Source organism: Syngnathoides biaculeatus, chromosome 7 (genome assembly GCF_019802595.1).
Source record: "Syngnathoides biaculeatus isolate LvHL_M chromosome 7, ASM1980259v1, whole genome shotgun sequence".
NCBI classification, from domain to species: Eukaryota; Metazoa; Chordata; class Actinopteri; order Syngnathiformes; family Syngnathidae; genus Syngnathoides; species Syngnathoides biaculeatus.
Genome location: NC_084646.1, coordinates 13950132 through 13966254, shown reverse-complemented (window position 1 = coordinate 13966254; position 16123 = coordinate 13950132). Strand labels below are relative to the sequence as shown.

At 42.4% G+C, this 16123-nt stretch overlaps 2 protein-coding genes across 2 annotated transcripts; both read left to right on the top strand.

The window, feature by feature from the left end:
• Positions 1–2417: 2417 nt before the first annotated feature.
• On the top strand, positions 2418–3656 carry foxe3 (forkhead box E3). The gene has a single exon (XM_061825686.1). It carries the CDS (start codon positions 2418–2420, stop codon positions 3654–3656), a length of 1239 nt encoding a protein of 412 aa, XP_061681670.1.
• A 4020-nt stretch (positions 3657–7676) lies between these two features.
• foxd2 (forkhead box D2) lies at positions 7677–9788 on the top strand. Its single transcript, XM_061825145.1, has one exon. It carries the CDS (start codon positions 8042–8044, stop codon positions 9116–9118), a length of 1077 nt encoding a protein of 358 aa, XP_061681129.1. The 5' UTR covers positions 7677–8041; the 3' UTR covers positions 9119–9788.
• The last annotated feature ends 6335 nt before the right edge of the window (positions 9789–16123 follow it).

Below are 16123 nucleotides of genomic sequence, written 5' to 3'. Positions count from 1 at the left end.
TCTGCTCCCGAGCTACTGCTGTCAACATATCAAACATGTATGCTCTCCCAAGTGGGTCCCTACGCGGAATCATCAATAATCAGAGGAAAGGGGGCAGAATTAGCTAAATGTGAACAAAGTTGATGCAAAACTCGGTGAAACTGAAGTAGCTGTCAGAGGAGTCTTTTCTGGACACCTGTACAACAAAACCAAGGTGCTTTTTTTTTCTTTTCCTTAAAGGAAATTTATAGTGCATATTAGAGATTCTCTATAGGGCAGTATAAATGACCAAATAAATATCTTAAATATTTTAAGGTCACAAGCAGCTCGCTAGCTAGGTCAACAGCTAGCTGGCTAGCGATCGTGTTCAAATGCTGTCCTGCGAAACAACACATTTAACAATTTGCTGTTAGCGAGACGATACTAAACAATCACAGAGTAAGCTGCCAAAGTGACTGTTGACTTGGCCGACTCGTATTTCAGTGGTTGCACTATTAACGGAAGAGCCTGATGTACTATTTGTGTTGGTGGGGTTGAATAAACAAGACAATATATTTTTGTTTATACTTCTAACTAATAAATGGTACTCATAGAACTAATTTTTACTCACTGATGGCCAGTTTCTGATATTTGGGTTTGTGCTGTTTAACAACACATTATATTTATGTTTGACATTCCAAATATTTTCAAACTAAAAAGAAAAAAATCTATGAATTTACGTGTTATGTTTTATTGTTTCTCTCCCTCATAGGGGAAATATTGACATGGATTTAAGACTTGGCCCTGCAGGTTCCTGTGATCCCCAGCAATGATTTTCAATCCCTGCATGTGGTTAAATAATCAATTCGAAGTGTTGTTGCACTGCTGCATTTAAAGGCTGTTGTCTGCATATCAGTTGTGTGCAGAACCGTGTTTTTACTTGAAAATCCGAAAGACAACACGTCTCGTCCCCGACCACGACACTGTTTGACGATCACTTTCGGAAAATGAAAATGAATTGGAGGGATATTTACTTTTCTTCCCCAAACGCTTTGATAGCTCAATTGCTTGTTTTCAGTGGCTTGTTATTATTTTTCAATTGGCTTATTGTCCGTCGAGTTTGCAGTAGCGCGGAGCAGCTCTGCGAGTGTTGTTTCTGCTCTGAGTATACAGCCGCCATTCTAGGAGAACACCACAGGGACAAGAACGCCAAAGTAGCCCTTATTTCACTTTACTTAATTCTTACATTCCATAAGTTACCACAGGCCTCGAATTGTACTTTCTACTTCGCAAGATGACGCCAATATCCTTATAATGAAGAGAACACGGCAAGCTTTTCACAGAGCTTTGTTGTTGTTTTTAAGTTGATGTCCTGTGACCTGAGGCAATCACACATTGGACGAAACACTCCACAAATGTATACATTTCACACATACAGCATATGCAGTGTTACTGATGTACTGTTAATACCAAAATGTTTCAAACAAATCCTTGACATTTTTGTTCTTGCTGTTGAATTGAATTTGTATTTGTTTTGACAAAAACATACCCCCCCCAAAAAAAATGAAAGAAGCTATGAGATAATCATGGAAAATGTCATACATTTTGAACATCTATGTTGAAGGATTTGCATTCTGTTTAGAAGATACTTATGCATAGCTTGAGAATAGGAATTCATTGACATAACTTTTGGCAAAATTTAAAAACACATGAAAATACCAAAACACTTTTAATAATTATAATCTCTTAGCAAATTTTAGATAATTTTGAAAGACACACAATAACCTGCATATAAAAAGATACAATGACTCAAAATTTTTTTTTGTTTTTTTTGGGGGGGGGGTGTTGAGGGGGCTGAATTCACTAACTTAAGTTATTCAAGCAGCATATTTAGTGCAGCAAATAAATTTATGTGTGAACATTTGAAAGCATCTTTTGCAGTCATTTCTTTAACCTTTTGTGAAAACAAGAAAAAAAAAGAAACAAATCCAACGTTGCAATATTATCTGATGAATTAATACCGATTTTCTTTTCTTTACATTCCTAAAGCCATTTTGATGTATTTTTCTCCTTTTTATTAAGAGGATTTTGATATTCAAGTAATCGTCAAGGACTTCTGTATATCTGCCATTTCCATTTCTTTCATAATTACGGTATCAGTCCAGATCATGAAAACGCCAACAACGTCATATGCATTTTTGTTTTGTAAACAAGACTATATATGCCCGAAGATGAGCAGCAATGTTTTAAAAAAAAATAAATTAAAAAAAGGTTATGTGCAGCTGCAGCTCCGTCATCAGGGAACTAGTTGCGTCATTGCTCCCCCCACCCTTATAAAACTGTCAGCGCCTCTGCATCTCACCTGGAATGACACCCAGCGCCCAATCCAAGAGGACACTACACAAAAGCTCTCAAACCTAACATTTCCACTGGACACTATATTAACTTCTTGGTCTTCCATGAATCTGGCAAACTACTCGTACTACTCTGGCGTGTGCAACATGACCGCCGAGACGCAGCACTCTCCCGCAGAGGTCAGTCCGGTGGTCCTGTCCCCCAACGTCAGCCTGGACTCGCCGCTGCCCCCGTTGATGCTGCAGGCCCGCTCCAAGGACGGCGTCCTGATCAAGTCGGAGCCGCGGGGGAACAGCCCCGACGCCGACGACGGGGTCGTACTGGGCCAGACGGATCAGGAGCACCTGCCCACCGGCAGCCGCCGGAGGAAGAGGCCGGTGCAGCGGGGCAAGCCCCCCTACAGCTACATCGCCCTCATCGCCATGGCCATTGCCAACTCCCCCGAGAGGAAGCTCACCCTCGGGGGCATCTACAAATTCATCATGGAGCGCTTCCCGTTCTACAGGGAGAACTCGAAGAAGTGGCAGAACTCTATCCGTCACAACCTGACTCTTAACGATTGTTTCGTCAAGATTCCGAGGGAGCCCGGCAGACCCGGAAAAGGTAACTACTGGACTCTGGACCCCGCCGCCGAGGACATGTTCGACAACGGAAGCTTCCTGCGGCGACGGAAGCGCTTCAAACGCACCGATGTCAGCACCTACCCGGCTTACATCCAGAGCTCCAGCGCCTTCACGCCCACCCCGATGGGGAGGCCCTCCTACGCGAACAACCTCTACGCCGGAATCGGCACCGGGTACGGTCCCCAGCTCACTGCCGCGTCCCAGCACCCGACTATGCTGCATCACTACCAGACGTCCGCCGGGGTATGCCAAGGGCAGCCCCGCATGTTCAGCATCGACAACATCATCAGCCCCCAGGCGGTCGGGGAGCTGAACCCCCAAGCTCTGCAGGGGCTCAGCGCCGGCGACTTGGCCGCCATGACCTCCAGCTGCTCGGTCACCGGGGCCGACCCTTCGGCCTGCTTCCAGACCCAAACCATCAACCAGTCCGCTAACGTGTTGGGCAGAAACAGCAACATCTCCTCTAGCTTCACCCCGGCGTACCCTTATTCCTCCCCGGCCTCGCCTCCCAACCTGAGCGGCATGGCCCCGTCTGGTTTCTCCCCCGGGAGCTCTCAGATGTACTGCCCGAGCAGCAGGCTCTCTCTGCCGGCCCTGCGGCAGAGCTCCTGCACGGAGCACACGGAGCAGCTGCTGGGCCTGTCGGGCCCTGTGAACACTTACAACAACTCGTACATGAGGCAGGCCAACTTTGCACCCGGACTGGAGCGATACATGTGACAGCCTGACTGAAGGGATTCGTCTCAAATTCTCATCAATATTTCATCAGAACTCATTTGACTGTAAAGGATCAAGCCTTGTGATAAAACATTCCACTCCCCCCCCCCAAGCCATTTATATTTTTTTCACACATTCCATGATTTTTCTTCACGGATTTCAGTGTTTGACAGACTTAAATATTGGTTGTGTGAGTATGTGAGTGTGTGTTTTCATTACGTTTTAATGTAATTATGTATTTGTTTTCAAAACTTTTTATCAGTGTAGCAGTATGAAATAAACGAATTTTTTAACTAAATGGTCTCTGTACCGATGACAGTTTCATTATACTGTAGGTATCTTATACTTAATTGTTATTATAATGTAGAATATAAAATCTAAATATGTTTGATAAAATAGTTATTAGCCTGGGGGTTATACAATATTTACAAATACACTGCCCAATTAACAAGTCAAAGCATATATTACAGGACGAGAATATGTCGCATGCCTTCAATATACAGCTGAGTGCGGGTTGAATTTCCCACTGATAGATATTATTATAATAGATAAATAGAAAATAAATATATCATTATTCATCCCCAAATACCTGTAAAAATCTAGCGACACAAATCCTGCAATATTCCCGGGCGCTTACAACTTAACGTTAAAAATGTCCAGTTGAATAAATATCAGCAGTTGTAATTTATTTTGTGTTGGAATTTTAGTTGTATTTATTAATTTACTTTTGCAGCCGTGACTGGATAATTCTTGGAACCAGCATCCACCTCAGACTTCGCTACGATGCATTAATTTGCATATTCTCTGTAATTATCATAATCAGCAAGGAAAGTTAAGTAATTGAGAAACTTATTACTGTAGTATGGATTATTAAATGGTTATGTACATCTAAATGGGAGGTAAAATCGAAATAGAGGAAATTACTGTATAACGGAATGTTGCAGGGTTCTGTACTGGCCACCTTGTAGTATCATCGCAAGGTATTACAGTATTTATTTTTCTTTCTGATATAATCTCCCCGGTCCCAAATGCTTCGAGAACATGATAAAATAAACAATATTGTAGTAAGTCTATAAAAGTGCGAGAGATGCAGCAAAACTATTGACAATAATGGCGTCCTTTGAGTTGGGCGGGGGGCCGGTGGGGGGTGGCGTTGTGCAGTGAAGGATTCGTTCAAGCCTGCTTCAATTGTTTTCATAGCACGCCGAGCTAATTTTTAAAATGTGAACGACATTACAAATGTAGTAAGAGCACAACACTGTCATTTCAACTTAATAATGTCTTAACTTGTTTCTTAGCGGGTCTGCTAAAAAAAGGCAAACACACATTAAGCGTTTCTGATTGTTGATATTGCCACCGGGACAAACGGCCTTCACTATTTTTCACATGCAAGGAACAGATATTCACACTTATCACTATCTCGTTTTCATCTTTCCTTCAACTTCATTTTTTTCTTTTGCTTGTGCTTGCTTATACGGTTATATTGTGGTATTTATGTGTATTTCAGCCTACTAGACTGCTATAGGTTGGGGTTCTGCGCGTCAGTTGACTCCAGACAATCGCGATTCGCCTCAGAAAAAGAAAGTATATCATAGTACCAACATTGACCACTGGAGGGCAGCATGTTGCCCACAAGTCATTCAGACTGACGTAGCAAACAAAGAAGGAGTAGTAGTTGTTGCAGAAGAATTAGAATAAAGTGGGCTAACCATTTAACGCTACACAATCCGTCGTTCCCCTGTACACAACAGAAGTTTTGAGTTTCTGAATTGGCCACCTTTGTCCACGACACACATAAAGATATGCAATCACTTTTAACATTCACAACGGTTCACCACAACTGCTTTCTGAGCAAAGGAAAAATAACTTCGATCAGCAACAATGGGTGTTTTTGGAATGTGGGTGAAGTACACGGAAAACCTCACACAGAAAGGTGGAGATTCAAACCCGCAACCCCAGAACTGTAAGGCGGATATTCTAAGCAGACGACGACATGTTTATTACTGCGATTGTACTCTGCAGTTGTGTATACATGCATTGCATCATACTGAGAGCTGGTAATAACGCATAGGTCATTTTCGGGAAGGATCCACTTTATTTATTTATTTTTTTTGGGGGGGGAGGGTAAATAGTACTGGCTTCAAGCAGCAGAGGGTGCCCTAACCTCACAAATAAAATAAAAAACAGAAACAATTTACAGAGTGTACACAGATGTGGAAATCCGAACGCGCGCTAATGATTGTGCACTTTGTATCCTATGACAAATGCAAAATGATTGTCAATAATTAAAGTACATACAGTCCAAACGACAGAAGTGCCATTTATTATAAACTCGACAAAAGTCGTTTGTAAAGTTTTTGCTCATCAATCTGGAAAACAAAAACATTAATGTTGACTTATGATGTTTAGTCAAGTTCGCGCGCTTGCGTGCGTGCGTGCGTGTGTGAGAGAGTCACAGATCACGTAGCATATTTTTGAGTGGCAACATGAAGATTTTACCTTAACAGGAAGACAACATATCATGTTGATATGCAAGTATGAAATGCAAGTATGAAATTAAGTGATGAAATAGGATTGGTAACAATTTAGACGATATATATCCATCCATCCATTTTCCAAGCCGCTTATCCTCACAAGGGTCGTGGCCCGTGGGAGTGCTGGAGCCTGTCGCAGCTGTCAACGAAGAGGTTGCGGGGTACACCCTGAACTGGTTGCCAGCCAATCCCAGGGCACATAGAAAGAAACAACCGAGGGGCAATTTAGAGTCCCCAATTAATGCATGTTTTTGGGATTGTGGGAGGAAACCGGAGTGCCCGGAGAAAACCCACGCAGGCACGGGGAGAGCATGCAAACTCCACACAGGCGGGGACCAGGATTGGAACCCTGGTCCTCAGAACTGTGAAGCCAATGCTCTTATGTCACAGTGCTGCCTTCACTCAGTCGAATGAATTTATTTATTTAATTGTGGAGGTTTTGCGTTTTTGTCTCTTGTCATAATCAACATAGAACAATAGAAATCGAAGCCTGGCCATTCCTTTGTAATTGAGACGATTTACAAATCAGCAGGGGAGGAATTCTTTATTTCCACCAGATTCTCATCCGATGTATTTCCCTGATTTTTCGCCAACAATAACGGCCGCAAGATGGCGTTTGTCACTTACACTTTGACCGCACCATTTTTATTATTTATTTTTTTTCCCTGTTCTTGAGTCTTTTACATTTATTTTTCGTGGATTCGTGTGTACAATATGGGAAGTCGTGTACTGTATACTTGACGTCTACTGGGCCTTCCATTTAGAATGAAGCATTTACAGATTAAAGAAAAAAAAACAAGAAACGAATACTGTGATTTATTTTTAAAAAACATTGCATGCACTATCAGTCACGCTGCAATTTAGCTGTTAGCCCGAAGGCGTGAATTAAATTGGCCTTGCCTTGGAGCAGCATTAATTAATAATTATCAGAAATAAAAACAAGTTATAGATAAAACAGCTAATTATATTATGAAGATTTAAAAAATCAAAAATATGTTGTCGGTATCGGAATATTTTATGTTAATGATACAAGGCTAAAAATATAAAATGTGCATTATTATTATGAAGAATAATAATAGCATTTGAACGTTGGGCAAATGGACTTATTTTGGTTCTTAATCACACAAGATAATTTTCTAATACCAAATATACACAATAATTACTCGCAGTAAATAGTAATGATAATATTTAACTAATAATGATGACATAAATCGCTGTAGTGTTTCTGTCAATGGAAAACGTGATGAAGAAAAAAATAATAATCTGATCATTCCAAATCTGTTTGGTAGTGAATAACGCCATATCGTTTTTTGTTTTTTTTTTTTTTTTTTTTTGGGGGGGGGGTGGGGGCGGTTTAAATTGAGAACAAAAATATCAGCGTGAATTTATGATATGTAAATTTGGTCCAGTTCCAGTGCGTGTCAGTGAGTCACAGATCACGTGAGCAGGGTGCTCCTATAAATGCGTAAAGGAAGCAGAGGAGGCTCGTGTGACGCTTTCGAGCTGGGATTCCTGCAGCCAAATGTTCTTCTGGCGTGAGTTTCGAAAGGTCACGTTTGACACGAAGTTTTCAAGGAGGCAAGTCGCGGATCGATGATCTGTGATTGACTTGTACGCCTGGAAAGAGGAGAGGAGAGCAGAAGTTTGGTGCTGGATGACACTCGCGCACCCAGAGCTCCGGGAGACGTCAAAGGCTGCAGGTCAAACTTCTTTTTGTCCTCTCGCTTTGATAGATTCTAGAACCATGCGCGCGTCGAGTGCTCGGGAACACGAGTGCGGACAAGTTCTGGTGCGGTTCTAGTGTTGGTGGGCTCTCGAGGAGCGGAGGTGGGGAGGGGGTGCGGGACGATAAGGATGACTTTAGGGACGGATATGTCCGACAGCTCTGCATTGTCCGATGATGTGGACATTGACGTGGTCGGGGTCGGAAAGGACGGAAAGTACACGCAGCACGACTTCAACCTGGACTCCGATGATAATTACTCCCAGAACGCCGAGGAAGGGGCGTCCTCGCCCGGACTGAGCAGCTCCGAGTGCCCGGCGGAGCAGACGGGGCTCGGCGTCCGGGAGTCCGACGCCGTCACGGCGCAGAGCGACAAAGCGAGGAAGAGCGCCCTGGTGAAGCCCCCCTACTCCTACATCGCCCTCATCACCATGGCCATCCTGCAGAGCCCCAAGAAGCGCCTCACCCTCAGCGAGATCTGCGAGTTCATCAGCAACAGGTTCCCCTACTACCGCGAGAAGTTCCCCGCTTGGCAAAACTCCATCCGGCACAACCTGTCCCTCAACGACTGCTTCGTGAAAATCCCACGGGAGCCCGGCAACCCCGGCAAAGGCAACTACTGGACGCTGGACCCGGACTCGGCAGACATGTTCGACAACGGGAGCTTCTTGCGCAGGAGGAAGCGCTTCAAGAGGAACCAGGCCAACGAGATCCTGCGGGACGCCGGAGGCTTTCTTCCCGGGTTCGGATACAACCCGTACGGATACGGCTACGGTCTTCAGCTGCAGAACTTTCACGCCGCGCACAACCCGTACCACCCGCACCACCACCCCCACACGGGGGGCTCCTTCCCGTTCTCAAACGTACCGTGCACCTTGCCCTCGCCCATCTTCCCCGCCGCCGCCCCTCCCTTGCCCGTGGGCGCCGAGCTGAGGAAGCCCTTCTACCCGTCCATGGCGCCTCTCAAGACGGACTCGAGCGTCCCAAGTCGGCCCTCATTCTCCATCGACAACATCATCGGCGCGGCGGCCAACTCCACCGCGACGCAGTACGGCGCCCAGCCGGGTGGACAGGCGCACATCCTGGCCATGCTCAGCCCGGCCCTGGCGTCCGCTTCCAACCGCTTGAGCCTGTCGCAGGACTTAATACAGCCCGGGACGCACGGGCAGACCTTTCCCAGCAAAAACTTGAACACTTGCCCTTTCTAATAATAATAAAAAAAAAAAAAAATGAGAAAGAGAAAAGAAAACAAACAAACAAAAACCATTTAAAAATTGCCCGGAACTTGCGTCAAAAAAAAAAAAAAAAAAAAAAAAAAAAACAAACAAACAAAAAAAGCAAAGTGTGGTTTTGTCCTATGTGAAGGTAGGCTGAGTATTAAAAAATGTGTTTCGGCTCCATAAGAGGGTTTATTTATGCTATGTAAATAGGTGCATTTTAATGAAACAGTGATCCATGAACGTGGCCTCCATTTTGTCTTGTACGCCAAATAACACCCTGTTCCGTTTAGTGTGTCACCAGGAACAGGGTGGGTGGGTTGGTGGTGGTGGGGGTTCACATTTTTACAGATCTTGCTTTTAATGATGACAGAGGTGGCACGTGACAAAGACAACTCAGGTTTTTAAACTTAGAAAAAAAGCACATGCTGAAGTTCAAAAGAAAAAGAAGAAAAGCGTCGCTCCCAGAATCTCTTGTACATAGTGATTATTTTAAAAAAAAAATATTTGGTTGTTGGTTTAAAAAAAAGCACATTACCTCCATTCGAACTTGTTTCATCGTTGTATTTCACATACAGTTTTATGTCATGTGTTGCCAATTATAGAAAAAGACAAGTGTTTATAATAGGTAATTTTTTGGGTTGTAATGATGAAAATAAAAAAAAACGTGTGCAGGAAAAAAAATCTATCTCTAATCTTTTCATCGGAAGAACAGTTTAATCTGAACTGTAAGGGGCTTTCATTCATTGAATTTAAATGTCAAAAACACGACGCTGGATTTCACCGGGTTGGGGGCCAACATTCATCCCTGTGTGGCTCTTGCTTTTCTTCGCCACCCCCCCCCCCGTCCCACCTCCCAAAAAAAAAGAACCCCTTTTCTAAAGGACCTTAAATAACACACTGAGCAAAACTTGGTGGTTTATAATTGAAAGTGGACAATATCCCTATCAGGTCTTTAGATTTTGCGCCGAGAATTAAGCGGGCTTTCGTTGCTAATTTGTAGCAGCATTTTCATTGGGGCTCCTAATCCATCCTAATGCTCCTTGCGGGGCCGTTTGTTGACGTTGTGAGCGCGGACCCCCGGCCCGGAGGGACTCAATACACTCACAGCGAGGGGTCCCGCTTTGGCCGACCCAAATGCAGCCACACGCATAGGAGCCTGAAAAGCAATGTTCTCAAAGGGCCCTCGGTCTGACAGGGCCCTCTTTCATGTCGTCGGTGTTGTCTCGCAACACGGATGAAAAGAAGCCGTGGGGGACCCCCAAAACAGGCCCAGTTGTCTTTTTGGAGCGGAGCATGTTTGTGGACAGAAGGAGGCTGCATGTGAGGCGGTCGGCTTTGTGCGCAAATGCACGGACAAATTAGTTTGCGGCTGTTTTGACACGCGATTATTGAGGATGAAAGGCCTGGGAGGGATGGGTCGCCGTGTCCGCTTTGAAAAAGCCTCGGAACCAAATCCAATGCCATGCTTCTTTTAGTCCTGTCGCTGCTGGTGGTTTCCGCGAGACACTCCACGAAACGCCTTTTTTTAAAAAACATATTTTGAATGTTAAGATACCTTCCATCCAAAAATGTTGTCTCAAAATGACAATAGCTCATATTTTGACTGATAAATCCGTATTGATAATTTCATTAAAGTACGTCATAGAGTCATAATATTAGGAACAGCCCTCATCGTATAGTTCCCCATGCACCAAAAATAAACAGACTGTTATGTGAATGCAGGATTGGAAACATCGTAATCGTTTTTAAGTGTAATTTAATCCTGAGCATTTGTAGACTTTATTTAAGAACAACATTTCTGTTGTGATAGGTCACTAATCAAGCCCCAAATATAAAGGTTCGACATAGACCCAAATGTAGTTCTTTGTAGCGGAACCATTTTGGGGGTACTAATTAGCACCCATTCCTAGTGGTTCTGGATAGAACCGACCATTATCTACTGTTTTTTCGGCACCAAACGAGAACCGTTACTTCTTGGATATTCTGTCAGGTGTGCTATAACAACCATCACCCAGTAATGAGCCTAAAGAACCCCCGCGATGGTCAATGGTGCGATGTACAAATGAACCATCAATTTTTTTTTCAGTGTTCTTTTAATACTATGAGCATTTTGTGGATTTTCTTTCTTTTTTTTTTTAAACTATACCTCTGATGATCGAATTTCTGTCTTGGATTGACCCATTTGACACACACACACGAGTGTATACACACACACACACACACACACAACACACACACACACACACACACACACACACACACATATATATATATATATATATATATATATATAGACACACATTGCCAAATATAATCCTACAGAGTACAAATGAGAATACATTAATTCATTGCAAAATACATGCAATATAATTCCCAAAAAACGACTGCAATATAAATGCAATAATGATTCCCATCAATACAAAAAGCTTTTACTGGATATTTCAAATACTTTTAGAATTTATCATTTTAATTTGAGTTGAGGTCAACAGATTTCCATTTATTTTTTAAACTTGCTAAACTTATTTTGGAGCATATCGTGCACAAGACTCGTCGGGGTGTGCTCGAAATGCCGTTGCTTGTGCACGACTCGCCGACAGGCTGATGATGCAAACGCAGCAACAGTCCATTGGATTCCCTGCATGAAAGTTTGAGCGCACCAATGGACGCACGCACAGAAGAGCACAATCGAATGGAGTCTCATTCAGACGTGCACGATGGAAGATTACAGGCCACGGCGGGCAGAAATAGCCCGATGCTCGTCTTGGAAGAAAAAAAAAAAAAGAAGAAACGAAATACACCACAACAAACAACTCGTACACCCGGCGACCATCTTCCCTTTAATTTTTATTTTTTGTCTTGACTTCAACTGCACGCTTATGTTTGACACCGGGACCACCCACGCGCAGCGGCTCTCCCCACGGAGAGAGACAGAGAGCGTGTCTTTATTTAGGCACCGCGACGCTCGTCATTTTGCGTGACGTTGTCTCAAAGAATAGTCAAGAACGATGCGTGACATGACAGGCAAATGAGTCCAAAAGTGCGTTTGTTCACCCCACCCTAACCGCTTCCATATGCGCCGTGAAGCAAATGCATTGTTATTTATTCGTTGGATATATACTTTCAAAGATTTATCATGTTATATATGATGATGTTATGATGTTATCTTTTTTTCGAGCGCGTGACAGAAGGGGGTTTAACTCAAATCGTTAAGCGCAAATCTTTCACCGCTTTGTCAATACACTTGCACCCCTGATCGATACATCTTTCTTAGACTTGAAGGACACAAGGGCACCGTGTGTGTGTTCTCACACTGCAAGGAACGTGTGTGTCTGTATATTTGCATCTGTGTGATTCCGTGTGTGTTTGGTAATGATGTCAAAAGGCTCGCTGAATTTTAAACTGCGTTTTCTGTTCTTTTCCTTTTGTACTTTTTAAAGAATAATTTAAACCGTTTGAGTCCAAATCAATGCTTTACGCAAACAATTCCATATATTATAATACAGCCCACTTCATTAGGCACACCTGCACCAGAACGACATGTCATCACTGAAATCCTGCCTTTAAAATAATTGTAAGGCTGAGGCATTGCACTGAGTGGTATTCGTTATACAATATATTATATAATGCATACTGATAACTATTCCTAATACTTTGGATCCCCCAATTGTCTACACAGTGACAAATACAACCACATTATTAAATCAATACCTCTATTTTTCTGTAAATCCCCGAAATGACCATCATTATCACTTGGAAAGGGAAAAAAAAGGGCGCATTATTAGCTGCTGTGTCTAATAAAATGACCAGAGGCCAAAGCTACGCTTTTCTTTCTTTTTTTTTTGTGGGAGAACACACGAGGTGATTTCCAATAATAACTCGAATATATATATAAAAAAAAAAACATTAGCGCACTTTAAAGTAACGAAAAAGGACATTTTGTATTTAAGAAAAATAATGTAGTGCACCCTCGGCTGATGCTACTCGCTTGAACGGAAGAATCCTGTCCCGGTCCGTGTGGTTCCTTGGCTGGCCTCCATAAATCACTGGCCCCCCTCCCCAACCCATCCCACCACCGTGCTCACCAAGATCACCGCTCCTCCTTTGCAGCAGACTCGGAGTTTTTGCACCACACAAAGGAATCCCGCGTTTAATTCATTTAGAATGTGAAAATAAAGCACAGGACCGCCAACTCCCCCATGTGCCAGAACATAATATGAACTTTGGAAGACACGCCGAGCAAAGAGAACACCTGCAGTTGAAAAAAATAATAATAATAAGAGACGAGACGAGAAGGACAAAACTTCCTTCCTCAATATTAGCAGGTGATTCATTCTATGGGCCATCAACTTGCCAAGGTAATATTTTGACATTCAGAAAAAAATATAGACAAAAATCAGATTTTCCTTTAGCAATGCTATATATCTACAGTAGTGATATTGTTTTTTTTTTTTTTTTACATTTGTCTTGCAGGTTTCCCTGCGAACAAAATAATTTACGAAAAATACGCATATGACCATAAAAAGTGTGACTATTGATAATGTTAATTATTTTAGATGTGGAGTGTCAATCGTCACGCGGGAGAGACTTGGACGATTATACATTTTAATAAAGGCGATCTTAGTACATTTTGCATAGAATTCATAAGGAGGTTTTAAATGAGAGTATGATTATTTAAAATACACTTCATTTGTGATGATTAAATTCGTATCACTGACACTCTTTTGGATTCCTCCATCACTTTTGATAAAGAGACGTGCAGCTGTTTTTTTTTTTTTTGTGCGCGCTCGCTCGCTCGCCCGTGCGTGAGCGAGTGTGTGCATGTGTGTGCGTGACAGTCATGCGTGTATTTAACTGCGCGTGTGTTTCACTGCCCTTTCCCTTTTGAACTTTTAGCGAGAACATTATCGGCTCACGCTGCGATGTAAAACAACAAATAAAAACAAACAATCAACAACAACAACGTAATTATCCAGGCGACGTTGTGTCACGGTGGGTATATTTAACGAGAATTTAAGTGTTGCAGCGCGTAGAGGCCTGGGAGGTAAAAAGCATAACTAAGAAATGTTGAAATTCCCAAACTTTTACACAATGCATTTATTGGATTTATTCCTTAATTAGTTGGCAATTAAAATGTCTGTTGAAACTGTACAGCGATGAGTCATAGGAAATAGCAAGTCATTTACCACCAATTGGAGACATTGATGTTATGATTAAGACTCCTAAAAAATGAAAACGAAACTTTCTTTAAATTGACATCTAATCTTTTTTTTTCTTTCCAGGGTGAAAGTGTCGTTTGTGCGTCCGTGTGTGTCTATTTAAGAGGAGGCAAACCTCGCGATAAAAATGGACTGTATCCAGAGTGAAACGCGATCACGCCGAGGTCGCGGGGCCAAACTTTTTAAGACTAATGTTTATTTAGAGAAGTGAGCGCTGTCTATGAGACTCCCCGTTCTAATGTCTTTGCCAGACCTGACTGCGTGGACCACCAGGCAAGTACCGAGCCCTGCTGCAAGTCTGCCTGCCTGCGTGAAACGATGCTGGATGAATAACAACCAATATAAAGCATCAATGCAATTTGAGTCACCTGATTTGTTTTGGATGAAGCACCCAATTTTTCCCTCTTTCCTGCTTTCACTTGATTTTGCGTTTGCTTTATTTCAACAATTGAAAAAAAATCTGAAGCATTTTCTGACACATTTCTACTGAACCTTTTCAGTACTAATAAACATTGACCCCTAAGTCACTGCATGGTGCAGACATAATAGCAATAATAATAATGCATCACACTTATATAGCACTCTTGTCCTTTGTGCCATTCTGCTCATTGGATCGTTCAAACTATTTTTCTCACTACTTTTACTTTTTTTTTTTTTTTACTACTTTTCTAACCAAAACAGCAGCACCTATTGAGCTACGTAAGTCTCTCAGATGAATTAAAATGAATGAATTAAAATGTATACTGTTGTCTAAATGCATGTTGTAAAAGTGTCCTTTGTACAAAGCTACAAGGTCTTTTCTGCCGATTGATTGGTGACTGTGCCGCAATGCGACTATACGTTCCATTCTAATGTTGTTTTGAATGGGAGTTTTAAATGAGAAATTGTCATATACTGCATACCATCTTGGGAGGCGAGCCATATTTCATCCATCTTTCCCAGTTGAAGTTAACTGTTATACTCAACATAAAACAAGAAAAGTTACATACGCATAACTTTTGCATAGGAAACTTGAATTAGCCTAATGCTAACAAACTAGACTGCCTAAAGAATAGCATCCTTGTCAGGATGTTAGAACCATTTAAGTTATGGCTATTTGAACACAAAGATGGAGCAACACATCCATCAATTTTATGAGCCGCTTATCCTCAAAAAGGTCACGGGAGTGCTGGAGCCTATCCCAGCTGTCAGCTGGCAGGAGGCGTGGTACACCCTGAACTGGCTGTCAGCCAATCGCAGGGCACATGGAGAAAGACAACAGCCGCAGTCATAATCATACCTAAGGGCAATTTTAGAGTCTCCAATTAATGCATGTTTTTGAGATGTGGGAGGAAATTGGATTACCTGGAGAAAACCCACACAGGCGCAGGAAGAACATGCAAACTCCTCACAAGGAGAGGGGGCCGGGATTTTAACCCCGGTCCTCACAACTATGAGGCCATCGCTCTAAACATTTGCACCACTATGCCAACGAAGCAACACATGTGAGGATTAAAATAACCTTAGTCTCAGGCATATATTATTTATGTTATGGAAAAATATTATCTATATTACTACATCTTACCGAGTTGTGAGCTTCTCCTCTCTCTCTATGTATTACACTTCCCTGAAGTGGGCAAGATGCACACCCCAATAGCTGCACAATTACAATAAATCAATAACTACGCACAAACTGGTTCACCACCTAAAATGTTCATTTTATCACGTTATTAGTGTATGTTTTTATTATTTAAAATACTATAGTGCTATTTTCCTTACAAAATCAGCTTTTTGGGGA

Excerpts from the sequence above, each read along its gene's own strand:
- foxe3 (XM_061825686.1), top strand. The coding sequence starts at position 2,418 with ATGAATCTGGCAAACTACTCGTACTACTCTGGCGTGTGCAACATGACC.
- foxd2 (XM_061825145.1), top strand. The coding sequence starts at position 8,042 with ATGACTTTAGGGACGGATATGTCCGACAGCTCTGCATTGTCCGATGAT.